General features: G+C 41.9%; 1 protein-coding gene across 2 annotated transcripts in view; it reads left to right on the top strand.

The window, feature by feature from the left end:
* Positions 1–27,527, top strand: part of AGBL4 (AGBL carboxypeptidase 4) — a 1,613,281-nt gene that overhangs the window by 1,475,497 nt on the left and 110,257 nt on the right. For both annotated transcript variants that reach the window (XM_077277379.1, XM_077277378.1), the window contains one exon: positions 17,180–17,342. In XM_077277379.1, coding sequence (XP_077133494.1) covers positions 17,180–17,342 — 163 coding nt within the window. The remainder of the gene's footprint in view (positions 1–17,179; positions 17,343–27,527) is intronic.

The raw sequence follows: 27,527 nt of genomic DNA, 5'->3' as shown, positions 1-27,527 counted from the left end.
TAAAATAAATGCCTGAAATCTGCAAACTGTGTGCACACATTTCTACATCAAGCCTTAATCATGCACTGTATAGAAATAAAAAAGATTATGAAGCTAAGCAATTTCCATTAGTGAGTGCAGGTTGCTCCTGGGCCTGCCAGGCATCCTCTGCGTTGGCCATAATTGACTGTCTCCCAGCCTTAGCCAAGCTGAGAAACAATGTTCTATTAACCACTGACAGACACATTGAAAAGATTACTCTCCTTAAAGCATCTGTCAGCACTGATTGATTTACCAAGCACTGTGGACTGAAAAGGTTTCAAGTGCAGATACAATTTTGTAGGCATTTATCACACCAAACTAAAAAGAAATCCAGATTATATTAATAATGCACAGGGCTTTCACATGCAAACCGGGCACATCGAGTTAATAACTTGTTTGCTGTGAAATGGGATTCACTTTGGAGATGGTTTCATTTATCTGAATCTCCCCTAAATGAGTCACAGCTCAAAGGGATTTAGTTCTGCGGCTCAAGAATTGAATCTGGGCTAAGCAACAGGTTCAGGAAATCAGGTTCTGCCTTACATAAACACAACCGGCGCCCGGAGGGTTCAACTGGTCTTAGAATTTTTGCAAGTAAATTAATATAAAAGCAAAATATAGTTAGTAGACTACCAGACACACAGACATTCATGTCATGTAACATTTCATTGTTGAAAAATTCTTAACCCACATTGGGACTCCGCTCCTACATTTGGGACACAAGCTGCCTTAATATAGTGATATTTTGTATTGAGTTGTAAAAGTGCTGCCATGGGGGTGCACGAGACCCCTACTGTAGATCCCTACAGCTGCAACATCTTAGGATTCATTCAGACATAAAATATTCTAATGTCTCAAAAAACGGATCAATCATTTTGAACAAACACTGATCAGAATGCGGTCCACGTGACATCAGTTTTTCTTGTAAGTAGAGAAATAAGCAAAAATGTTAAAAAAGTTCTTTACCCTTTACCATGTATATTGAATAACACTTTATTCAACTTTTGACCATCTTCCCAATCCCAATTATTCAGCGCTTGCCAACAAGGATGTAACTAGAAGTTCCAGGTATAGTAGGAAGGTACGCTTAGTGGAGGACACAGACAGAAGAGGGCCCCTGTGCAAGAACAGTATTTGGGCCCTTTGCAGTGCAATAACTCGTCATCATGCACAATTTCAGCTGCTTTGGAGGTGGATGTAGCACCCTTCCTTGTTGAGCCTCTGTGCAGTTGCACTGATTGCACCAAATGGAATGTCCGCCCCTTGGAATACGTGTAAAAAGCAAAATGGGGCAGTGGGCCATAGTACAGATGTGGCATGAACAGATGTCAATTTAGACTAGTAAAACAGATGTGCAAAAACAGACATGCACAGTTAAATGTCTACATTCTTTTAAACATTTTTATTCTATTTTTTTAACAAAATTCAGTCCCCTTCCCAAAAATTACAGTATAAGAAATGCTAGATAGGTACATAACCAAAAAGTCAGCACCTGCAATAGGGCACTATTTTGGTATTATCTCTATTGCTGAGCGGTGAGCTCGGACTTCCTCTCACTATCGGTAAATCACAATAAGGTATCTGCTGCATTCTCTGCCTCAGCTTTTATACAGGCTACAATAGTCTCTCCTCATTGGCTATGCTGTAGCATGTGATGTGATAGCTGTAAGGTATTATGGGAAAAGCCGTGTGATCATGCCCAGTGTTATGTAACCCTTCTTTTACTAATGTGATCTTTGTCAATGTGCAAAAAAGTCAGCGGCTATTTTTGTTGAGATTGAGGCAAATCGAATAGCAAATTCATCAAATCAGCTGGGACCTGTGAAATTCATAAAATGCGTTTCAATTGTGATTTGCATTGAATTGATTTGAGGGAGTCTGAGAGCTCAGTGTAACCAATAGAGGAATAGCAATGTGGGAACAAGGTTGGACTATTTCACCAGAATTCTAGAAGATACAGTAAGCTCAGCCTCTGTCATAATCAAAGGTCTAGCTGAAGACCACCCCATTTGGAGGTGACTTTGGAGTTAATCATGTGCCACTAGGGTCTATTACTTATGGAATGATTCACTAATAACCTACTTGATCCTTTAAATGATATGTCCTATGTTTATAATGATTGACACTAATGTTACAATGCAATCCTAAGTTGATTTTGTTATATTTTGTATGGATGGCGGGTGGGCCTTGAGACTTTTGGAATCGGATCATGATTATTTCCTGTGGGCTGAAGGAATCCGAGTCCAACCCTCCTGACAGAAGACTAGTTTCCATAGTTTTGGGACTGGTTCGTGCCACCGTATAAACCATACACTTATCAATCCTCCAGGAGCATCCAGAACAAGAGATACCTACTAGTCTTCTCGTAGAGTCAAGTGGTTGAGAAAATATGAAACGTCCCAGAGATCAAAAGAATCACATATTCAGGGTGGCAAGAACCGATGAGGTGGAGAATAGGTGTGGAAGTGTCTTGGTCTCCATATGGTCAAAAATGACTGTCTCTGGGATTAGTCGGAAACAGGTATGGACTGGGGCTGAAATTCAGCCCTGGCATTTGCCATCACAAAAGCCTATGGTGTCCCCGTCCCCAAGCACCAGATGGAATATATTACTAATATTACCCTGGATGGAGGCAAGCAAGATTTACTACAAGACCAATATTTCTAATGATGCCCGTGGCTGCTGGGGTAAGTGACAAAGTCAGCGACTTTGTGCTCCATCACAACTCTTAACGATATGGATGTCTTGAGAACACCGATTCTGCTAACAACATAGCAGTCAAGGTGGTCCACGACCAGACAGGCCCTTCTGGCATTTGCCAGAATTGCCAGATGGCCAGTCCGGCCCTGGTTGGCAAACATGGTATTAGGTCACTGTTGGGAATCTTTCTTTAGGCACTGGTTGACATTGTTGATGCTTATGGAATTCAATTATATTAGCAATGTGGTTGGTGATTTTTTGGGGGCACTGCATGATGGTGGGAAAATATAAGGATCACTTTGAAGGGCGCTGTTTGGGTGCACTGACTGATACGGATTAAATACACAAGCCACAATCTTTATACATTGTACAGACCTTAGCTGCTGTAATTTCCTGTTTCCGAGAAGTGATTTACTGTTCTCTTACACCTTTTAAAGAGGTTCTGTAGCAGCTGTGGTTTATATTTCAAAAAATCTTATACCCTACTATATATATAATGCATATATATGCTTCCATATATGTATGTATATATGCTTCCTGTGCCCTTCAGCAGAAGGTTTCGTTTCTTGGTGTATTAGATCATTCTGTGAACGTCTTCATATATTCAAAGGTCAGTTTATTGGGAGTCTCAGTGCAGTTCATCATCTACATTTATTCCTGCTGTAGGCGGTAAATGTAATGTGATATTGTGCTACTTTATAATAAGATCTGCGCCGGATGTGTTACCATGAAGACAAGGCCACTGTTCACATGATGACTTCCCTCCTGCTTGTATTATATGGGCCCAGATTGGAATTGTATGAGGTCTCACAATGCATGACGTTCCTATGTGGCATTTGTGCTGTATTTTCACCACTCATTTTATGCAATTGTTTCAACAATTTTTTTTTGTAAAAGTGTCAGCAAAATCGCTGCAAGTGATCATTGAGATGATTGTATTTTCAATCCATGTGCGTAACAGACTGCACACAGACAGCAAAGAGTTGGCACATACTGTACCGCATGTTGCCATCCTCCATGTGGTAGGGGCACGGAACTGAACACAAAATTCCACTATATAACGCACAAGAGAAAATTGACACGGCACCTCTAACCTCCAACTGGCTATAGTCCCAAATGAATGCTGTTGCTGCTGTTATGCCAGAACTACCTGTGCAGACTCTCGGGTGCACTTCATCTGATAGTGAGCAATAATACAAAGAAAAAAATGTGATGGTACACTCACCGGTCCTGTGATAACAATCCTTTATTACGGCATGTGCAGGGAAAGACAAGGGAGAACGAGGACAAAAAGGACGACGGCCGTTTCGCGCGGCTGCGCTTCCACGGGTCCTAATGGCGAGAGGAAGTGGGAAGGCACCCTTAAGCTGCCAGTGTCCCAATGCACCATCACATTTTTGTCTTTTTTCTTTTACAAAATTCCACTATGTCTGCAATTTACAGGCAACAATTGACATACTCATGTGAATTAAGCTTTTACTGTGTTTTTTTGACTGACAATATTGTTTTTTTAAAAGCCTATCTTTGATATAAACTTGCACTTTTTAAGTTTGCAATCCTCATTTCTTCATTCATTTCCAGACTTTCTGGTATGCAGTTTGCAGCTTGATCTGAGTTTCAGATTTTTCTCTTGCGGGAGTGTACCTTCCAGTAATATAGGCTGGGTGTGAGTTCTGTGTGAGTTTAGGGTGATGCTGTCTTCCTTAGCTTGCATATAAGCACAGCTTCTATCCTGCACTAATTTCCTCTTAATGTGCTTTCCTCCATATCTGCAGCCTGTTTTCTCTGCCCTCCCTGAAACTTTCACTTTTAATATGTCGATTGTCGAGATCTGTGTACAACTTCATCCCTACTGCTATCTTTAAGAATGAAAGAAACCAGGGGGAGAGCAGAGAGACCTGTCAGAAGAAGGAGCATGACTTCTAATGGGTTTGTAACTTTTGCAGAGCATTTATCTAGGTAAGGCTAGGTTCACATTGCGTTAAGTACATACCGTTAAACGGATCCGTTAAACGCATGTACAGAAAAGAGCCAAATTTCTTGAAAATTTGGCTTCACGTTAACGCTTGCTTTAACGCATGTGACAGCGTTTATGTCATTCTGATGTCCGTTCGTGAAGCATCCGTTTGTCTGCGTTTGGCACTGTCAATAAAGTTGTTCTCTTTTTTTTTTTTCCCTTTTGTCAGCGTCGGGTGTGGGTGCATACACATTCTCCATTTTGAAAGCATTGAGTGAACGCAAGACACTCACACTATGCTGCAGGCGTGTTGACAATGTGTTGTTGTGTCCCTTCTCCTAAAAATGGCTGAAATCATATTTCCTGTCACATGACCACATGGACCACCCTCATTAACGCAATTCAAACGTATGGTTTTATTTGGAAATTTTGCATGATTTGCATCTGGCTGCATTTGCAATAGCCTTCAATGGCAGAATAGATACTTTCCGTTAGCCTTGCGTTAGCTTGACCGGACCCGAAAACGCTGCAAGTCGCGTTCCAAGGTCCATCATAAAAAATCGTAATGTGGCAAACGCATGCCAATTTAGGCATGCGTCACGATGCGTCAGGCAATGCAAGTCTATGGGTGCGTTACAATGTCCGTTACATTGCGTTTTCACTACTTAAAAATGTGTCCGTTAGACAGACTCCCCTAGCGCAATGTGAACCTAGCCTAAAGGAAGACAATCTGCAAGAGCAAAATGGCAGAATTTTTTCTTTAATGAAGAGTATTTAGAACTTTTGATTTGTTGATTGTATGATTCTTCAAAATGGCGTACGCAGCTCATGAATGTTTTGCAAAATTTAAAATTCTCTTTAAAAGGAATTTTCCACTTTCAGAAAAATGGACACCAAACACTGTAAAATACTCAAATTAACAAACAGAGCAGATACTCACCCTTGCCGAGTGCAGCGCCAGCTTCCTACCACTGCTCGGATCTTTGTGTTTTATCGGAAGCAATGACATCACCCCAACGGCACGTATCACTGCTGCAGCCAATCACTTGAGTTCGATGGGTGGTGGGTCTACCTCGGCTAGCTACTAATGATTAGCCACAGAGGTGAAGCGGCTGTCAAAGTGACATCTGGTGCTGGACCAACTATATTTGTTATTTTAGATATCGGTTAGTAGTCAACTTTCTTGAAAGTGAAAATCTCATTAAACTCAGATGTAAACGGCATGAAAAAAATCTCATAAATGTAATTTTTCCTGTGAAATTTGTGAATCTATTTGAGCCACATAGTGCACTTTTATTATTATTTTATGCGCTTTTTTAAGTTTTGTGCATTTTTTTTAGTATGGCATTTATTTAGTATTTTCCACTATGGACCTCAATAACCAAAATAAAAACACATGAAAACGCCTGTGTGAATGAGTCCCAGCAGGGAACAAGCTCCTCCGCCCCAGACTCCGCATAGAGCGCGCTGATCTGTATTCTAATCACAGGACGGTGTCACAATATACTAAGCACGGAATGAATGATTTTCACTTCGGCTTCAATCTCGTCTACTTCAAAGATGCTCCAGAGCCCGTGCCTCTTTAAAAGGATGAATTGTCAGCTGCTGACAGAAAAACTGAGCGCATTATATTACCCATCCTGCGCTGCACTTAACAAAGTTGTAGCGGTTTGTTAACTTTGACATTTTCTCCCTCCAGTGAGTGGATAAGTGAATGGCACACAGCTGGACATAACCCGGTTAGAGATGGTTGATTTACCCTATAAACAGCTCTGTAACCTGGACATCAGTGGCCGTGTATCTCCTGGATTGGCTCAAGATCCAATTCACGTAGGAATGATGGGGGAGAATTATCCGTGGTGTTGTAGGATGCTTTTATTCAGGTGTAGACAAATATGGTGCAAAACACAATAAATTGATCAATCACGCACATGATAATATAGTGCCCATCACTCAGCATGTTAGACGTTCTCTTATTTAAGCCGTAGCATATCACCCTCGGCATTGTCTCCACCAGCTTAATCATATCTTTACCTGGAACTGCTTCCAATAAACGTTCATTTGTGGAATCACCGGCCTTCAGAAAATGTTTGCGACCAACAGAGATTTTTTGCACAGACAGTGTTGGAACTCAGCTCCATATATTGCTGAGCCCTATTCCACAACTATTCTAAGCCAGAATGTCACAAGAACCCCTCAAATAAACCAAGAGAAACAGCAGACCATCAGTTCTTTAAGACATGAAGGTCAATCAATCCATAATGTTTCTATAACCTTGAAGGTTGCATTTGTGGAAGCACCATCATTCAGAAAGTGTTTGCGACCATAAGATGTGCTTTGCAGGGTTAGTATTCATGCTCAGCTTCATATAGTGCTGAGCCCTATTCCACAACTGTCCAAAGCCAGAATGTGTCAAGAACCACTCAACTAAGTCAAGAGGAACAGCAGTCCATCAATTCTTAAGACTTGAAGGTTTCATTTTATTGAATAATCGGCCTTCAGAAAGTTTTGCGACCACCAGGGGAGTTTTGCAAAGACAGTGTTGGTGCACAGATCCATACAGTGCTGAGCTCTATTTTGAAACTGTTCTAAGCCAGAATGTGGCAAGAATCACTTAACTAAAAGAAATGAAAATTTATCATTTCTTTAAGACATGGTTAGTCATTCCAGAAAGATGCTAGAACCCTGAAGGTATCCTCAAGTGCCGTCAAGAAAAGCATCAATTGATATGATGAAGGTGGCTTTCATGAGGACCTCCCCATGAAAAGAAGACTAAGAATCATATTTGCTGCAGAGGATAAGTTCATGAAAGTTATTGTACTGTAATCGATTCACTGCCCACTGCCCCATGCTTAACCCTAGACCACAATTGTTGTAAGCCAAAATGTGTCCAGAACCACAAACAAAAGTTAAGATTAAGAGAAACACCAATCCATCATTTCTACAAGAGATGACGGTCAGTCAGTCCAGAAACTTGCTAGAATCATGAAGGTTTCATTTGTGGAATCAGTGGCCTGTAGAAAGTGATTGCATCCATCAGGTGCATTTTGCAGAGACAGTACTGGTACATAGCTTCATACAGTACTGACCCATATTCCACATCTGTTCTAAGCCAGAATGTGGCGGGAATCACTCAGCTAAGTCTAGAGAAATGACACTCCATCATTTCTTAAAGACATCAAGGTTCTAGCAACTTTCCAGATTGACTGACCCTCAAGGTTTAATTTGTGGCATTACCGGTCTTCAGAATGTGTTTGCGACCATCAAGGGTATTTTTCAGAGACAGTGTTGGTACACAGCTCCATACAGTGCTGAGCCCTACTCTACAACCGTTCTAAGCCAGAATGTGGCAAGAACCACTCATCTAAGACAAAAGAAACAACAATCCATAATTTCTTTAAAGCGAACCTGTCATCAGGATTTTGCTAAGTAAACTGCAGGCATTGTCAGGTTGGTGCCGTTACACTGATTAAAATGATGCCTGGGTCGATGCTACTGTGCAAGCTCCACCACTGGTGTCATTTTGCTGCAGCCAATTTTTTTTCTATCTAACAAAATGGTGTCACCGGCAGCGCATGTGCAGTAGCAATAGATGCTACTGCGCATGCACTACCAACGCCATTTTGCTGTTATTTTGCCAGATTTAAATTAGGAGGCAGGTCACTGAAGGTGCAGTGACCTGTCATTTAAGCCCATGAGGATAAATATGAGAACAGAGCCTCAAATATAGACCCACTCACAGCCCCGTCCACAGGCCACCCCGAAGCACAAGAATCTCATTAACTAAAAACTGCACATACAGATTAAACAACAACCACAAGACAGATTTCATCATCCCAGGTATTATTTTAATCAGTGTAATGGCACTAACCTGACACTCTCTGTCGTTTAATTAGCGAAATCCTGATGATAGGTTCACTTTAACCCCTTTCTGCCAGCTGACGGAATAGTACGTCAGCTGGCAGATCCCCTGCTTTAAGGTGGGCTCCGGCGGTGAGCCCACTTTAAAGCCGCGACATGTCAGCTGTTTTGTACAGCTGACATGTGCGCGCAATGAGCGCGAGAGGAATCGCGATCCACCCGCGCCCATTAACTAGTTAAATGCCACCGTCAAGCGCTGACAGCGGCATTTAACTAGCGCTCCCGGCCGCGCACTGCTGACCCCCATCACATGATCGGGGGTCAGCGGTGCATTGCCATAACAACCAGAGGTCTCCTTGAGACCTCTATGGTTGTTGATGATTGATTGCTTTGAGCGCCACCCTGTGGTCGGCGCTCAAAGTACACCTGCCTTTCTGCTACATAGAGGTGATCTGTATTTCACCTCTATGTAGCAGAGCCGATCGTGTAGTGCATGCTTCTAGCCTCCTATGGAGGCTATTGAAGCATGCCAAAATTAAGAAAAAAAAGTGTTTAAAAATATAAAAAAAATAAAAAATATATAAAAGTTCAAATCACCCCCCTTTCGCCCCAATCAAAATAATACAATTTAAAAAAAATTAAACATACACATATTTGGTATTGCCGCGTTCAGAATCGCCTGATCTATCAATAAAAACAAAGGATTAACCTGACCGCTAAATGGCGTAGCGAGAAAAAAAATCAAAACGCCAAAATTGCATTTTTTTGGTCACCGCGACATTGCATTAAAATGCAATAATGGGCGATCAAAACATATCTGCACCAAAATGGTATCATTAAAAACGCCAGCTTGGCACGCAAAAAATAAGCCCTCACCCGACCCCAGATCATGAAAATTGGAGACGATACGGGTATCGGAAAATCGCACAATTTTTTTTTTTTAGCAAACTTTGGAATTTTTTTTCACCACTTAGATAAAAAATAACCTAGACATGTTAGGTGTCTATGAACTCATAATGACCTGGAGAATCATACTGGCAGGATAGTTTTAGCATTTAGTGAACCTAGCAAAAAAGCCAAACAAAAAACAAGTGTGAGATTGCACTTTTTTTGCAATTTCATCACACTTGGAATTTTTTTCCCGTTGTCTGTTACATGGCATGGTAAAACCAATGGTATCGTTCAAAAGAACATCTCGTCCCACAAAAAATAAGCCCTCACATGGCCATATTGATGGAAAAATAAAAAAGTTATGGCTCTGGGAAGGAGGGGAGTGAAAAACGAAAACGAAAAAACGGAAAAAGCTCCGGGGGTGAAGGGGTTAAGGCATGAAGGCCTAGAATCTGGAAGGTATCCTTAATTTAATTCAATAAAACTATTAATAGCTTTGATGACACTGAGGACCACCCCAGGAAAGGATGGCAAAGAATCACCTCTGCTGCAGAGGATAAGTTCATGACAGTTATTGTTCTGTAACCAATTTACCACCCACTTCCACATGCAATGCGGAATGCCTAGTCCGGAACTCTTTTTTTTTTTCTTTACTATAAACTGCAATCATAATGTATCACAGTTATATCAAACAATTGCAGCATCTAGTTGCTTAGGGTAACTAAAAATTATTTTTTTAAATGTTATTATAAAAAAAAACTAATAAAATAATAAAGTAAATGTTTTATATTGCCAAGTCGATAAAAGTTTGATCTATAAAAAATATAAAATTAATTAAAGCCTATGATAAACGCTGGAAAGAAACAAAATCAAAATGACAGAATTTTTAATTTTTTGGTGCTCCTTCAAAAAAATGCAATAAAAAGCGTTAAAAAAAATCGAATGTACCCCAAAAAGGTTTAAAAAAACCAACAGCTCGGCATGCAAAAAAATAAAAAATAAGACTTCACACAGTCCCATAGACGGAAACCGAATGACGTTTCAGATCTCAGGAAATAGTGACACAAAACAAATTTGTTTGTTTGCAAAGTTCCGAATTTTAAAAAACAATAATGAAAACCATCTCCACAAGTTTGGTATCGCTGTAACCGTACCGACCAGAGGAGTCATGATGCCAGGTCCTTTTCCCGATCAATAAATTATTTTATAACAAAACCCAGAAAAAAGTAGCAGAATATTTTCACCATCTTACCCAATTTGGAATTCTTTTATTTCCTATTTATTATATACGGTAAAGCAAATGGCGTCACTCGAAACTGCGATTCGTCCTCTGCGTACCCCCCCCCCCCCCCCGAAAAATGGCCTTGTCATAAAGGGGTTAATTATCTTGTCTGCGCAGTAGAACCGTGACATTCTGCACATGCTACATTTTGCTCCGCTGACTAGCAGGTCCGTCGCTGGACAAGTGAAGCGTGTAGACCACTTTGCAATATTTTCTAGGACAATTGAAAAATAAATACAGTTCAATCTGTTAACAACAACAAAAAATAATGCTTCCCGAGGCCGATTTTGATATTTTCTACTCGAAAGATCCAGCCACTCGTTGCGTCCTGTGGGCACGAGGCTCTTCTTGGCCGTGCCGATATAACACACAGATTTTTGCAGGCGTGTATTAGTGACAGAGACTAACAGACTGTAAAAGATGTGTGTTTTTCCCAGTTTCTCTACTAGGAACATAGCCCTGAAGAAAAACTGAAATAAATAGGACAGCCTTGTCATACGGTGGCAGAGAGTCCAATCCTGCCTGACCTCGGGGTGTTGTTTTAAAATTAACTGCCAGAGCCGGGCGCACGGAACGTGAAATTGGAATTTACCACTTATATGTCATTTATTCAGCGTCTGCTCCATTATAAGTTCCCCAAGGTGGTATTCATCAGGGGTCTGCGCTGCCGGAGATATCTGGTCATTTATGAGATGCAAACAGTAAGGCTAAGCTGGGGCGGATATGGGGTTAAGGGACGGCAGGAAAGGGGTTAATACTAACATATTCGGGCACATATAGAAAAGTGTATGTATCTATTACATTCCTGTAGTCTAAAACAAAAATCTGCTAATCCGGCATTTTTCAGCACAGGGTTCCTATATAATCTGCAATTTCCCGGCCAGATTTATCTACGGGATCCGTAATCCTGTGCTATAGGTGATCCGATATGGCAAAATAGCAGGTAATGGAGGGTATCTGTGCGGTGGGCATGGAAGGGGGACACTAGGTGGTTGGCAGCACTTGTGCCACGGGTGCTGGGTGCCAACTAGCCATTATGCGTTAGGTTGAGTATTTTCAGAAAATGTCATTTTTATTTGCTATATATGTTATCAGAGAAGTCAGCTTCTTTCTCCTCCGGGACTGATCTTTCACTCTCAGTTTGCAGGTAAAATCTGTATTCGATGAAGATAAATGTTCCCATTACTGAGAAAGGAGATGGCAGTTGGTGCTCATAAAGTTCTATGGAGAGGGGAGGAATGACAGTTAGGGTAAGTTCACACAGGGCGTTTTTGCTGCGTTTTTTTGCTGCGTTTTTTATGCTAATTTTCAGCTGCTTTTTACAGTACCAGCACAGCCTATGAGATTTCAGAAATCTCATGCACACACATTGGTTTTTTGTGTCATCAGGATTTTGTGCTTTGCAGCATTTTTTGGACGTAGAGCATGTTACTTCTTTCAGCGTTTTTGCTGCGTTTTTTTTCAGCGTTTTTCACCCATTGACTTGAATGGGTGTTGAAAAAACGCTTAAAAAACGCAGGTATCATGATTTGCTGCGTTTTTGTTGCTGAAAATTCAAGGACATTAGCATGGACAAAGAGAAAATTAGCGCAGCAAAAACGCACCTAAATCTGCGGTTTTGACACACCTTGTTTCCTGCCAAGAAGATCAGGTTTTGCTTCCGGAAAAAAAAAAGCAGCAAAAACGCCCTGTGTGAACTTACCTTTACAGTTCTCCATAGAACTATATGAGCACCAACTGTCATCTCCTATCTCGGTAATGGAAACATTTGCATTCACTGAAGACACATTTTACCTGTGAATTGAGATGTTATGAATGAATGATCAGTCCAGGAGGACAAAGAAGCAAGTTTCTCTGATAAGATGTGTTACAAAGTTGCTCATCTTCATGTGTAGTATAAATTAATCAAGTAAAAATTAATTTAAAGGTCACTCTGAGTAAGGCTATGTGCACACGTTCAGGATTTTTCGCGTTTTTTTCCGGCCGTTTTCCGCGGGAAAAACGCTTAAAAAACACATACATAAGCATCCCATCATTTTTAATGCATTCTGCAATTTTTGTGCACATGATGCGTTTTTTTCCGCGAAAAAAACGCATCGCAATAAAAATGCAGCATGTTCATTAATGTTGCAGATTTTTTGCGTTTTTCCCACTATTTAATGCATTGGGAAGCTACCGAAAAACCGCGCAAAAAACGCATAGTCATGTGACTGCAAGTATGCGATTTGCAAACTTCTGACCATATTCTGAATAGATGTGTCCAGTCCCGCTCAAGTCACTTGTATTGAGCGAGGCCGCACATGTCTAGTCGGCACGTGACCACAAGTATGCAAATCGCGTACATGTGGTCATGCACCCGCCGCTCCCCACAGCGAAGAATCCTGACAATGGGCAGTGTGCGTGCTATGAGGAGTCACTAGTCTGCTGTCAATCTATATACTTGCACCCCAAACCTGGACATCCCCTTTAAGGTGAATGGTAAAAAAAATATATATATAAAATGAGACAAAACTGCATAAGGTTAATTTAATTAAATTTTTTATTTATTTATTTTTACCATAAAAACACATATCTGCATAGAACCTGCAGAAACAAAGCTACAATCATTTTTTGAACAGTTGATTCTTTTTTTTCTCTTCGATTCATTGGATCATCATTTAATAACAATAGTGGACATATCATTAAAAAGATTGCAAAAATGACAGTCAGTAAGTCTTTGTATTCTCAAGTTGTTGGAAATTAATTTATCAGATTTCTTAGTTACATATTTTTATGACTGTAGATAGAACTCCCACATGGGCTGTCACATACAGATGTCTATGCTCTTGGTTGGAACCCAAGATGGCTGGTACGAGATGATCACCTCTGCATGAAGACTGATTTTCTGATACTCTGTCTGGAGAAGTTTATACTACAGTGACATGCAAAAGTTTGGGCACCCCTTGTCAAAATTACTGTTGTTTTGAACAGTTTAGCAAGTTAAAGATGAAATGATCTGTAAAAGGGCTAAAGTTAAAGATGACATTATATATATTATAGTGTTATTTGTTAGATTTTAAAAATTACCAAAATGAAAATGGACTGATACAAGAGTTTGGGCACTCTCCAAGGTTAGTATCTAGTAGCACCCCATTTCGAAAGGATCACACTTTTTGTAGCCAGACAAGTGTCTTTCAATTCTTGTTTGAGGGATTTTCATCCTTTCTTCCTTGGAGAATTCTTTGAGCTCTGTGAGATTCCTGGGTCATCTTGCATCCTCTGCTATTTTGAGGTTTAGCCACAGATTTTCAATGCGGTTCAGATCAGGGGACTGTGAGGGCCATTGTAAAATCTTCAGCTTGCGCCTTTTGAGGTCGTCAATTGTGGATTTTGACTTGCGTTTATGATCATTATGAATTTGTAGAAGCCATCTTCTTATAAACTTCAGCTTTTTTACAGATGGTGTTATGTTTGCATCAAGAATTTGTTGAAATTTCATTGAATCTATTCTTCCCTCTCCCCGTGAAATGTTCTCAGTACCATTGACCACAACATAACCCCAAAGCATGATTTATCCACCCCCATGTTTAGTGCATGGCGAGATGTTCTTTTTCTGAAATTCTGTGCCCTTTTTTCTCCCTACATACCTTTGATCATTGTGGCCAAAAAGTTCTAATTTAACCTCATCGGTCTACAGGACTTGTTTCCAAAATGTATCAGGTGTGTTTAGATGTTCTTTTGCATGCTTCTGACACTAAATGTTATGGTGAGGATGCAGGAGAGGTTTTTTTTTCTGATGACTCTTCCATGAAGGCCATATTTGTGCAGGTGTCTCTAGACAGTAGAACAATGTACCAGAACTCCAGAGTCTGTTAAATCTTCCTGAAGGTATTTTGCAGTCAAGCAAGGGTTCTGATTTGCCTCTCTAGCAATCTTACAATCAGCTTTCACTGAAATCTTGCTTGGTCTTCCAGAACTTATCTTGACCTCCTCTGTTCCTGTTAACTGACATTTCTTAATTACATTTCGAACTGAGGAAAAGGCAACTTTAAAATGCTTTGCTATCTTCTTACAGCCTTCTCCTGCTATGTGGGCCTCCACCATTTTCATTTTTAGAGTGCTAGGCAGCTGCTTAGAAGAAGCTGTTTTTTGGCACAAGGCTAGAGGAGGCTGTGTTTCCTAACGATGATAGTGAACAAGCCATAGCCCTAACAGGTGTACAATGCAAATATATGACCCTCCTCTGAGGATAGTCCTACATTTTGGAACATGCCTGAAGTGATGAAATAAAAAAACATCTGGAGACCCTTAGGTTGTGCCTCCCCAGCCCAGTTGACCTTTGCAGCATATCCTCTTTGTTCATGGATGTACTCTGGCCTGAACAACCCTATGACAAGTCTTCTTCTCTCCATTCTCTAAGTTACTGCATTTTTCGTCTCTGTGAACCAAGGTCAGGCAGTGCATCCAAATAAATGAGTTCTCACCTTACTCCATATATCAGTGACAGAGAAGGAGGACGTAAGAATTATTCTGTAATTTTCTTCTGCTCATATTAATTGTTCTGGTGATATATGGACTTGTCGGAGATGCCGGAGTCCAGGTCTAAGAAGGAGGATAGGTTTCATTAGTGGCTCTTCTCGATAATGTTTAAAGTAATAGCATAAGAAAAGTAATAATATGGATTAATTTTACATTAGTGACTTTCTGCACATGCCCAAGGGTCCTATATACGGGAACAAATTCTAGCCCCTTTCAGGAGCAAAACCAAACCAACACCATAATCGGAGACCAGATTAATTTTTGCCTTTAGCTGCTCTCTACATAGATTTTGCTTTAATCTGCACTTAGAAAATGAGCAATATTATCTGTCAACAGTCTTTCAACACATTAATATTAGCAGCAATTGTCAGGACATACTAAGTTTACAACAACAAATCTATTGGATGTCTTTTAATAGCTGCAAATTTAGTAAAAAAAATGGCCTCCAAAAGTAATGGAAATGGAAGCATAAAAAATGTCTTTTCACCTCTGTAAACTTTCTGGAGCTGGGTTTTTCCACCTAAGTCTAATGTTCGTTTACCCCCTCCACATTTTTTCCCATGACAATTTTCCTCTAAATAAGTTCCTCCTGGGCAGGGACTACTGAAACTTTTATCACCATCCAATTTTATAGAGAATGAGGCTAAAATTGGTCTTTTCTGTACAAGGACAGTTGAATGGGCTGCCCCTGAGGTATGTACACCCTTGTCTGCTTCTTGACTAGCTATTTAGAGGGTCATGTATTTGGAACCATTGCATTCTTGAGTTTGGGATCATTGCATTCTTTGACGCTGCCAGATCAAATATCTATCAGTATTGAGCAATGAGGGGTGGGGAGTGGAAAAAAATCAACTGGAGACTGATTGCATGGTTTAAGATTAAAGATACGTATATATCATACCACCCTCATGGAGTCTGTTTCTTGACAGTTTGAACAGACACATGGATGTTAGTGGCCTGCTGGAGGGCATTTTGCAGGGCTCTGGCAGTGCTCCTCCTGTTCCTCCTTGCACAAAGGAGGAGGTAGCGATCCTGCTGCTGGGTTGTTGCCCTCATATTGCCCCCTCCATGTCTCCTTGTGTACTGGCCTGTCTCCTGGTATCTGCTCCATGCTCTGGACACTGTGCTGGCAGACACAGCTATCCTTCTTGCCATAGTTCACATTGATGTGCCATCCTGGATGAGCTGCACTACCTGAGCAACTTCTGTGGGTTGTAGCCACCGCCTCATGCTACTGTACCTCTAAGGGTGAGAGGAATGACAAAATGCAAAAGTGACCAAATCAAAAGCCAAAAAGGATGAGAATAGAGAAATGGTCTGTGGTCACCCCCTGCAGAACCACTCCTTTCTGTATGTTGCCTTGATAATTTCCTATAATTTCTACCTGTTGTCATGGTCATGAAGCACACGGCACCTTGGTCTCTGTCAGCTACCCGGCGCGCTGCAGTTTTCTCTCAATACTGCACGCTGCCTGTTCCCACCAAGACTGAAGTGCCGACAATAGCTAGAATGATGTTTCTCCAATGAGGTCCTGCAGACCACACTCCAACAACGAGGGCAGCAGCGAACAGTCCTGAACTCTGCCCTGGCTCTTAGGCTGGCGTGCTGTGCTTAGCTAAACAGGGATCCCCGCTCTTTCCTTATTACTGCGGCGGGCTCTGGCAGCATCCCGGCATCAGATCGACCGGGTGTAGCTGCGGCCCGGCTGCGCACACACCTTGCCTCTGTCACCGCTGGTGGAAAACTGCCCGATGCTGCGTGCACTTTTACTTATAACTGCGCCCCCAGCTTCTGGGTCAGGGAACCTGTCCGGGCTTTTTTGCCTTCCCCCGGACAACAGGAGACGCAGCCTCAGCAGTTCTGGACCCGACCTGGCACAGGTACCCGCAGTCTGGTCTTCCTCCTTACACATGGACCCTAAATGTTACCTTTACTTTTTTCTCTTGCAGTCAAGCACCTCCTTCAATAGAGACACGATGAAAGCCGGCACTGGCAGGAGATTCCTTGGAGGTCTTCTGGACAACTCTTCGTATTGTTACACTTTGGAAGTCTCCTTCTATAGTTACATGCTGAGTGGAACCATCTCGGCTGTTCCTTACACCGAGGAAGCCTGTATCCTTTTATAACAATAGTTTGACATGGTGAAAATTAAGGTAAGAAATATATCGAACAAATAAAATCAATAGGCAACATCAAAACCGCTACATGTGGCAGCCGGATTTAGGAATATTCCTTAAATAAACAAATTTATTCCTGATAAGGTTTTTGACAACCATTCTCAAAAATGCCATCTTTCTTTCAGAGAAAAGTTGTCGTCTCTCCCTTCTTCTCTGTACTATGTCGTGTCTCGAATAATGCACTCATTGACCAAATAACATAGGACTAGAGATCCCTTTCCAAAGATTTGGGTTTTAAATTGTGTTTAGGTGGTGAAAGCTCCTTGTGTCACGTAAAGTCCATCATACTTCTCTGAAAAGAGTCTTCAAGGCATCGGGAAACTGTATAATATCAGATTTCATCCTCTCAGAACAAAGTTATGTTTTTCTGTACCATTTCCAGCCGGTGAGGGATCAGCCGAGCTTATGCAGATCAGAGCCTATCAGGTAGACGTTCTAGACAACATCCATCCATAGCTGGGGAAATAGACTTTTGATGGAGATCAGGGAGATTTCCGGAAGCCTAGATTATAGCAGTATAAGGCCTGGGGGTTAAAAAGCACCCTACTTAGCCAAGATCTGCCAATAAGGCAGGTATGTTAGAGCATGAATTCCATCGATGAGAGGCAGGCCGCCAGCAGATAATTAGATTTGCGACAAGACAGACACTTCTTGCTCTGATATCTCCTCCTGTCATAGTCGTTTCTCTCTTTATTCTTGAGGAAGGCAGCAATTCATGTCCCAGCGAAGATAGAGTCACGCCAGCCGAAAATCATAGCAGCCTGAATTTATACAGATTACATCACCATTTCATTCTGATGTTTAGTATCAAATCAATGGAAACTCCATGTTCTGCTATTGTTAACTACAGGATATATGCTCACAGGTTTCTTATAGTTCACTGGACAAGAAATTATTAACTTTATATATATATATATATATATATATATATATATATATATATATATATATATATATATCTCATTTATTCTATTTATTTATTTTAAATGTAATATGTGTTATTATATATATATTATCAACTTTATATAGTACTTTGCAAAAGTTTTAGGCAGTTATGGATAAAATTCTGTAAAATGAGAGGGCTGTACAAAATGGAATTTCTAATAGTTTGTTAGCTTTGATTTCTCTGTCTCTCTTGTTCATTCGCTTTGCGTTTTGTTGACTGATTAAATTAAAGCATTTTTTGAAAGCATTCTTCTACACTTGCATAAAACCTTTGCAAAAACAAATGACTACAAATAAGAAAAAAATAAAGTAATACAATTTTAACCCCTTACTGACCTCGGACGGGATAGTACGTCCGAGGTCATCTCCCCTGCTTTGATGCAGGGCTCCGCGGTGAGCCCGCATCAAAGCCGGGACATGTCAGCTGTTTTGAACAGCTGACATGTGCCCGCAATAGCGGCGGGTGAAATCGCGATTCACCCGCCGCTATTAACTAGTTAAATGCCGCTGTCAAACGCAGACAGCGGCATTTAACTACTGCATCCGGCCGGGCGGCCGGATATGAGCGCATCGCCGGCCCCCCACATGATCGGAGGACGGCGATGCTTCTCCATTGTAATCATAGAGGTCCTTGAGACTTCTATGGTTACTGATCGCCGGTAGCTGTGAGCGCCACTCTGTGGTCGGCGCTCACAGCACACCTGATTTTCTACTACATAGCAGCGAACAGCAGATCGCTGCTATGTAGCAGAGGCGATCGTGCTGTGCCTGCTTCTAGCCTCCCATGGAGGCTATTGAAGCATGGCAAAAGTAAAAAAAAAAAAAGTTTAAAAAAATGTGAAAAAAATAAAAAAAAATATAAAAGTTTATATCACCCCCCTTTCGCCCCAATCAAAATAAATCAATAAAAAAAAAATCAAACCTACACATATTTGGTATCGCCACTTTCAGAATCGCCCGATCTATCAATAAAAAAAAGCATTAACCTGATCGCTAAACGGCGTAACGAGAAAAAAAATCGAAATGCCAGAATTACTTTTTTTTGGTCGCCGTGACATTGCATTAAAATGCAATAACGGGTGATAAAAAGAACGTATCTGCACCAAATTGGAATCATTAAAAATGCCAGCTCGGCACGCAAAAAATAAGCCCTCAACCGACCCCAGATCATGAAAAATTGAGACGCTACGAGTATCGAAAAATGGCGCAATTTTTTTTTTTTTTTTTTTTAGCAAAGTTTGGAATTTTTTTTCACCACTTAGATAAAAAGTAACCTAGTCATGTTAGGTGTCTATGAACTCGGAGTGACCTGTAGAATCATAATGGCAGGTCAGTTTTAGCATTTAGTCAACCTAGCAAAAAAGCCAAGCTAAAAACAAGTGTGGAATTGCACCTTTTTTGCAATTTCCCCGCACTTGGATTTTTTTTCCCGTTTTCTAGTACACAACATGGTAAAACCAATGATGTCGTTCAAAAGTACAACTCGTCCCGCAAAAAATAAGGCCTCACATGGCCAAATTGACGGAAAAATAAAAAAGTTATGGCTCTGGGAAGGAGGGGAGTGAAAAACGAACACGGAAAAACGAAAAATCCCAAGGTCATGAAGGGGTTAAAAAGCCTTCCTTCTCACCCCCCCCAATGGGGGTGGTCTTTGTTGTCCTTTCTCATTTTCGGGTCCTCTACCAGAGGCCTGGGAGTTTGAGGGTTCTGCGCAGGATCTTGGCTGTTCCCAGCATTGCACTTTTCTGGACAGAGAGCTCAGATGTTGCTCCTGGGATCTGTTGCAGCCATTTTCCCAACTTAGGGGGTCACTGCTCCAAGTTCTCCTATCACCACTGTTGCCTTCACCTTCCACATCTTCTCCAGTTCTCCTTTGAGGCCCTGGTATTTCTCCAGCTTCTCATATTCCTTTTTTCTGATGTTGCTGTCACTTGGCACCGCCACATCTATTATCATTGCTGTCTTCTGATCCTTGTCTACTATCACAATGTCTGGTTGGTTAGCCACCACCTGCTGATCTGTCTGGATCTTGAAGTCCCACAGGATTTTAGTCCTTTCATTCTCCACCACTTTGTCTGGGGTCTCCCACCTGGACTTAGGAGGACTTACAGATGTTCCTGTATGCAATTCCCACCACTTGGTTGTGGCGTTCAGTATACACTGTTCTTGCATTTTGCATCCTGCAACTATGTGTTGGACGGTTTCTTTGCATAGTCTGCACCTTGGGTCTTGTCTTGTGTGATAGACATATATACAGTGTGGTGTGCATAGACACATTTTTTTTCTCATTTTATTTCTCTTCTTTTTTGATTATTCTTATATTTATTTATTTATTTTTTTATATATGTGTATATATATACATATATATATATATATATATATATATATATATATATATATATATATATATATATATATATACATTATTTAGTATTATTTATTTTCTTATTTTTGCTAAAAACATAAATTAAATAAAAATAATATACAGTATATATATTATTTTGTTTAGTTTTTCTCATTATTTACTATCTTATATTGTCTAAATTTTTTGTGTATGTATACATATATGCATTTTGTTATACTTCACTTTCTATTTTTTATTTTTGCTAAAAATAAAAAATATATTTTACATTATATATAAATATATTTACATGATATTGCATTATTATTACAATTGCGTGTGTGTATATATATATATATATATATATATATATATATATATATATATATATATATATATATATACACATATATACTAGATGGTAGCCCGATTCTAACGCATTGGGTATTCTAGAATATGTATGCTGTTTATTTATGAAGTTTTTAGAATAATACATTGAATACACAGGATTTGGCCGGCTGCGACCAATTAGCGAAGCGTGGTTCAAATCTTGCGCCAATTCGCAGCCGGACTGCGCCTATCGCTGATTGTTCACGGCGGGCCATGTAGTATATAACAGCCCACATAGTAAATAGCACAGCCACATAGTATATTGCACAGCCACGTAGTATATAGCACAGCCACATAGTATATAGCACAGCCACGTAGTATATAGCACAGCCACATAGTATATAGCACAGCCACGTAGTATATAGCAAAGCCACGTAGTATATAGCACAGCCACGTAGTATATAGCACAGCCCATGGAGTATATAGCACAGCCCACAGAGTATATAGCACAGCCACGTAGTATATAACACAGCCCACGGAGTATATAGCACAGCCACGTAGTATATAGCACAGCCCATGGAGTGTATAACAGCCCACATAGCATATAACACAGCCATGTAGTTTATAACAGCCCACGTAGCATATAACACAGCTCACGTAGTATATAACAGCCCACTCACGCAGTATATAACACAGCCCACGGAGTATATAGCACAGCCACGTAGTATATAGCACAGCCCATGGAGTGTATAACAGCCCACATAGCATATAACACAGCCATGTAGTTTATAACAGCCCACGTAGCATATAACACAGCTCACGTAGTATATAACAGCCCACTCACGCAGTATATAACACAGCCCACGGAGTATATAGCACAGCCACGTAGTATATAGCACAGCCCACGGAGTGTATAACAGCCCACATAGCATATAACACAGCCACGTAGTTTATAACAGCCCACGTAGCATATAACACAGCTCACGTAGTATATAACAGCCCACTCATGCAGTATATAACACAGCCCACGGAGTATATAGCACAGCCACGTAGTATATAGCACAGCCTGTTGTGAATTTGCTTTTTGCTCCCTCTAGTGGTTACTAGTTTTTTGACTCTGGTTTTTCTGTCATTCCTTTTATCCGCACCTGGGTCGTTAGTTAGGGGTGTTGCTATATAAGCTCCCTGGACCTTCAGTTCTATGCATGGCAACGTAGTTATCAGAGCTAGTCTGCTGTGCTCTTGTCTACTGATCCTGGTTCCAGTTATATCAGCTAAGTCTGTCTTTTGCTTTTTGCTATTTGTTTTGGTTTTGTATTTTTGTCCAGCTTGTTCCAAATCTATATCCTGACCTTTGCTGGAAGCTCTAGGGGGCTGGTGTTCTCCCCCCGGACCGTTAGACGGTTCGGGGGTTCTTGAATTTCCAGTGTGGATTTTGATAGGGTTTTTGTTGACCATATAAGTTACCTTTCTTTATTCTGCTATCAGTAAGCGGGCCTCTCTGTGCTAAACCTGGTTCATTTCTGTGTTTGTCATTTCCTCTTACCTCACCGTCATTATTTGTGGGGGGCTTCTATCCAGCTTTGGGGTCCCCTTCTCTGGAGGCAAGAAAGGTCTTTGTTTTCCTCTACTAGGGGTAGCTAGATTCTCCGGCTGGCGCGTGTCATCTAGAATCAACGTAGGAATGATCCCCGGCTACTTCTAGTGTTGGCGTTAGGAGTAGATATATGGTCAACCCAGTTACCACTGCCCTATGAGCTGGATTTTTGTATTCTGCAGACTTCCACGTTCCTCTGAGACCCTCGCCATTGGGGTCATAACAGTTTGCCAGGCCAGTATTAAATGTTTAATGCATTGCAGAAGAGGGATTATAAGAAAGAAGATTCTGAGTTTTTTTTTTTTCTCCTTCCCCTTTACCTCAGAGTGGCTATGCTTGCTGCAGACATGAATGTCCAGACCTTGATTACAAGTGTGGACCAGCTGGCTACTCGTGTGCAGGGCATACAAGACTATGTTATCAGAAATCCTAGGTCAGAACCTAAAATACCGATTCCTGAACTGTTTTCCGGAGACAGGTTTAAGTTTAGGAATTTCGTGAATAATTGTAAATTGTTTTTGTCCCTGAGACCCTGTTCATCAGGAGATTCTGCTCAGCAAGTAAAAATTGTTATTTCGTTCTTACGGGGCGACCCTCAGGATTGGGCTTTTTCGCTGGCGCCAGGAGATCCGGCATTGGCTGATCTTGATGCGTTTTTTCTGGCGCTCGGTTTACTTTATGAGGAACCCAATCTTGAGATTCAGGCAGAAAAGGCCTTGCTGGCTATGTCTCAGGGGCAGGACGAGGCTGAAGTGTATTGCCAAAAATTTCGGAAATGGTCCGTGCTGACACATTGGAACGAGTGTGCACTGGCCGCTAATTTTAGAGATGGCCTTTCTGAGGCCATTAAGAATGTTATGGTGGGTTTTCCCATTCCCACAGGTCTGAATGATACTATGGCACTGGCTATTCAAATTGACCGGCGGTTGCGGGAGCGCAAAACCGCAAATTCCCTCATGGTGTTGTCTGAACAGACACCTAATTCGGTGCAATGTGATAGAAAAACCGCAAATTCCCTCATGGTGTTGTCTGAACAGACACCTGATTTAATGCAATGTGATAGAATCCTGACTAGAAATGAGCGGAAAATTCATAGACGCCGGAATGGCTTGTGCTACTACTGTGGTGATTCTACACATGTTATCTCAGCATGCTCTAAACGTATAGCTAAGGTTGTTAGTCCTGTCACCGTTGGTAATTTGCAACCTAAATTTATTCTGTCTGTAACTTTGATTTGCTCACTGTCATCTTATCCTGTCATGGCGTTTGTAGATTCAGGTGCTGCCCTGAGTCTCATGGATCTCTCATTTGCTAAGCGCTGTGGTTTTACTCTTGAACCATTAGAAAATCCTATTCCTCTTAGGGGTATTGATGCTACACCATTGGCAGCAAATAAACCGCAGTATTGGACACAGGTTACCATGTGCATGACTCCTGAACACCGCGAGGTGATACGTTTCCTGGTTTTACATAAAATGCATGATTTGGTCGTTTTAGGGCTGCCATGGTTACAGACCCATAATCCAGTCCTGGACTGGAAGGCTATGTCAGTCTCAAGTTGGGGCTGTCGTGGTATTCATGAGGATTCCCTGCCTGTGTCTATTGCTTCTTCTACGCCTTCGGAAGTTCCGGAGTATTTGTCTGATTATCAGGATGTCTTCAGTGAGTCTGAGTCCAGTGCACTGCCTCCTCATAGGGACTGTGACTGTGCTATAGATTTGATCCCAGGCAGTAAATTTCCTAAGGGAAGACTGTTTAATCTGTCGGTACCTGAACATACCGCTATGCGTTCATATATCAAGGAGTCTCTGGAAAAAGGACATATTCGTCCGTCTTCTTCCCCTCTTGGTGCGGGATTCTTTTTTGTGGCAAAAAAGGACGGATCTTTGAGACCTTGTATTGATTATCGGCTTTTAAATAAGATCACTGTCAAATTTCAGTATCCTTTACCGCTGTTGTCTGACTTGTTTGCCCGGATTAAGGGTGCCAAGTGGTTCACCAAGATAGACCTTCGTGGTGCGTACAACCTTGTGCGCATTAAGCAAAGTGATGAATGGAAAACCGCATTCAATACGCCCGAAGGTCATTTTGAGTACTTGGTGATGCCTTTTGGGCTCTCCAATGCGCCTTCAGTTTTTCAGTCCTTTATGCATGACATTTTCCGGAAGTATCTGGATAAATTTTTGATTGTTTATCTGGATGATATTTTGGTTTTTTCTGATAATTGGGATTCGCATGTGGAGCAGGTCAGGTTGGTCTTTAAAATTTTGCGTGAAAATTCTTTGTTTGTCAAGGGCTCAAAGTGTCTCTTTGGTGTACAGAAGGTTCCCTTTTTGGGGTTCATTTTTTCCCCTTCTGCTGTGGAGATGGACCCAGTCAAGGTCCGAGCTATTCTTGATTGGACTCAGCCCTCGTCAGTTAAGAGTCTTCAGAAGTTCTTGGGCTTCGCTAACTTCTACCGTCGTTTTATCGCTAATTTTTCTAGCATTGTGAAACCTTTGACGGATATGACCAAGAAGGGCTCCGATGTAGCTAACTGGGCTCCTGCTGCCGTGGAGGCTTTCCAGGAGTTGAAACGCCGGTTTACTTCGGCGCCTGTTTTGTGCCAGCCTGACGTCTCACTTCCCTTTCAGGTTGAGGTGGATGCTTCGGAGATTGGGGCAGGGGCCGTTTTGTCGCAGAGAGGCCCTGGTTGCTCTGTTATGAAACCTTGTGCCTTTTTCTCTAGGAAGTTTTCGCCTGCCGAGCGAAATTATGATGTGGGCAATCGGGAGTTGTTGGCCATGAAATGGGCATTTGAGGAGTGGCGTCATTGGCTCGAGGGTGCTAAGCATCGTGTGGTGGTCTTGACTGATCACAAAAATCTGATGTATCTCGAGTCTGCTAAACGCCTTAATCCGAGACAGGCCCGCTGGTCATTGTTTTTCTCCCGCTTTGATTTTGTTGTCTCGTATTTACCAGGTTCTAAGAATGTGAAGGCCGATGCTCTTTCTAGGAGCTTTGTGCCTGATGCTCCTGGAGTCGCTGATCCTGTTGGTATTCTTAAAGATGGAGTTATCTTGTCAGCTATTTCTCCGGATCTGCGACGTGTGTTGCAGAGATTTCAGGCTGATAGGCCTGAGTCTTGTCCACCTGACAGACTGTTTGTCCCGGATAAGTGGACCAGCAGAGTCATTTCCGAGGTTCATTCCTCGGTGTTGGCAGGTCACCCGGGAATTTTTGGCACCAGAGATCTGGTGGCCAGGTCCTTTTGGTGGCCTTCCTTGTCAAGGGATGTGCGGTCATTTGTGCAGTCCTGTGGGACTTGTGCTCGAGCTAAGCCTTGCTGTTCTCGTGCCAGCGGTTTGCTCTTGCCCTTGCCTGTCCCGAAGAGACCTTGGACACATATCTCCATGGATTTCATTTCTGATCTTCCGCTATCTCAGGGCATGTCCGTTATCTGGGTGATATGCGATCGCTTCTCCAAGATGGTCCATTTGGTTCCTTTGCCTAAGCTGCCTTCCTCTTCCGATCTGGTTCCTGTGTTTTTCCAGAACGTGGTTCGTTTGCACGGCATCCCTGAGAATATTGTGTCAGACAGAGGATCCCAGTTCGTTTCCAGGTTCTGGCGATCCTTTTGTAGTAGGATGGGCATTGATTTGTCGTTTTCGTCTGCTTTCCATCCTCAGACTAATGGACAGACGGAGCGAACCAATCAGACTTTGGAGGCTTATTTGAGGTGTTTTGTCTCTGCTGATCAGGACGATTGGGTGACATTCTTGCCGTTGGCTGAGTTTGCCCTTAATAATCGGGCTAGTTCCGCCACCTTGGTTTCGCCTTTTTTCTGCAACTCTGGTTTCCATCCTCGCTTTTCTTCGGGTCATGTGGAGCCTTCTGACTGTCCTGGGGTGGATTCTGTGGTGGATAGGTTGCAGCAGATCTGGAATCATGTGGTGGACAACTTGAAGTTGTCACAGGAGAAGGCTCAGCGCTTTGCCAACCGCCGCCGCGGTGTGGGTCCCCGACTACGCGTTGGGGATTTGGTGTGGCTTTCTTCCCGCTTTGTTCCTATGAAGGTCTCCTCTCCCAAATTTAAACCTCGTTTTATTGGGCCTTACAAGATATTGGAAATCCTTAATCCTGTATCTTTTCGTCTGGATCTTCCTGTGTCGTTTGCTATTCACAATGTATTTCATAGGTCCTTGTTGCGGCGGTACATTGTGCCTGTAGTTCCTTCTGCTGAGCCTCCTGCTCCGGTGTTGGTTGAGGGCGAGTTGGAGTACGTGGTGGAGAAGATCTTGGATTCTCGCCTCTCCAGGCGGAGGCTTCAGTACCTGGTCAAGTGGAAGGGCTATGGTCAGGAGGATAATTCCTGGGTGGTCGCCTCTGATGTTCATGCGGCCGATTTAGTTCGTGCCTTTCATGCCGCTCATCCTGATCGCCCTGGTGGTCGTGGTGAGGGTTCGGTGACCCCTCACTAAGGGGGGGGTACTGTTGTGAATTTGCTTTTTGCTCCCTCTAGTGGTTACTAGTTTTTTGACTCTGGTTTTTCTGTCATTCCTTTTATCCGCACCTGGGTCGTTAGTTAGGGGTGTTGCTATATAAGCTCCCTGGACCTTCAGTTCTATGCCTGGCAACGTAGTTATCAGAGCTAGTCTGCTGTGCTCTTGTCTACTGATCCTGGTTCCAGTTATATCAGCTAAGTCTGTCTTTTGCTTTTTGCTATTTGTTTTGGTTTTGTATTTTTGTCCAGCTTGTTCCAAATCTATATCCTGACCTTTGCTGGAAGCTCTAGGGGGCTGGTGTTCTCCCCCCGGACCGTTAGACGGTTCGGGGGTTCTTGAATTTCCAGTGTGGATTTTGATAGGGTTTTTGTTGACCATATAAGTTACCTTTCTTTATTCTGCTATCAGTAAGCGGGCCTCTCT

The sequence above is a fragment of the Ranitomeya variabilis genome, chromosome 8 (assembly GCF_051348905.1).
Source record: "Ranitomeya variabilis isolate aRanVar5 chromosome 8, aRanVar5.hap1, whole genome shotgun sequence".
NCBI lineage: Eukaryota > Metazoa > Chordata > Amphibia > Anura > Dendrobatidae > Ranitomeya > Ranitomeya variabilis.
This window is presented reverse-complemented; position numbering and strand designations above follow the sequence as displayed.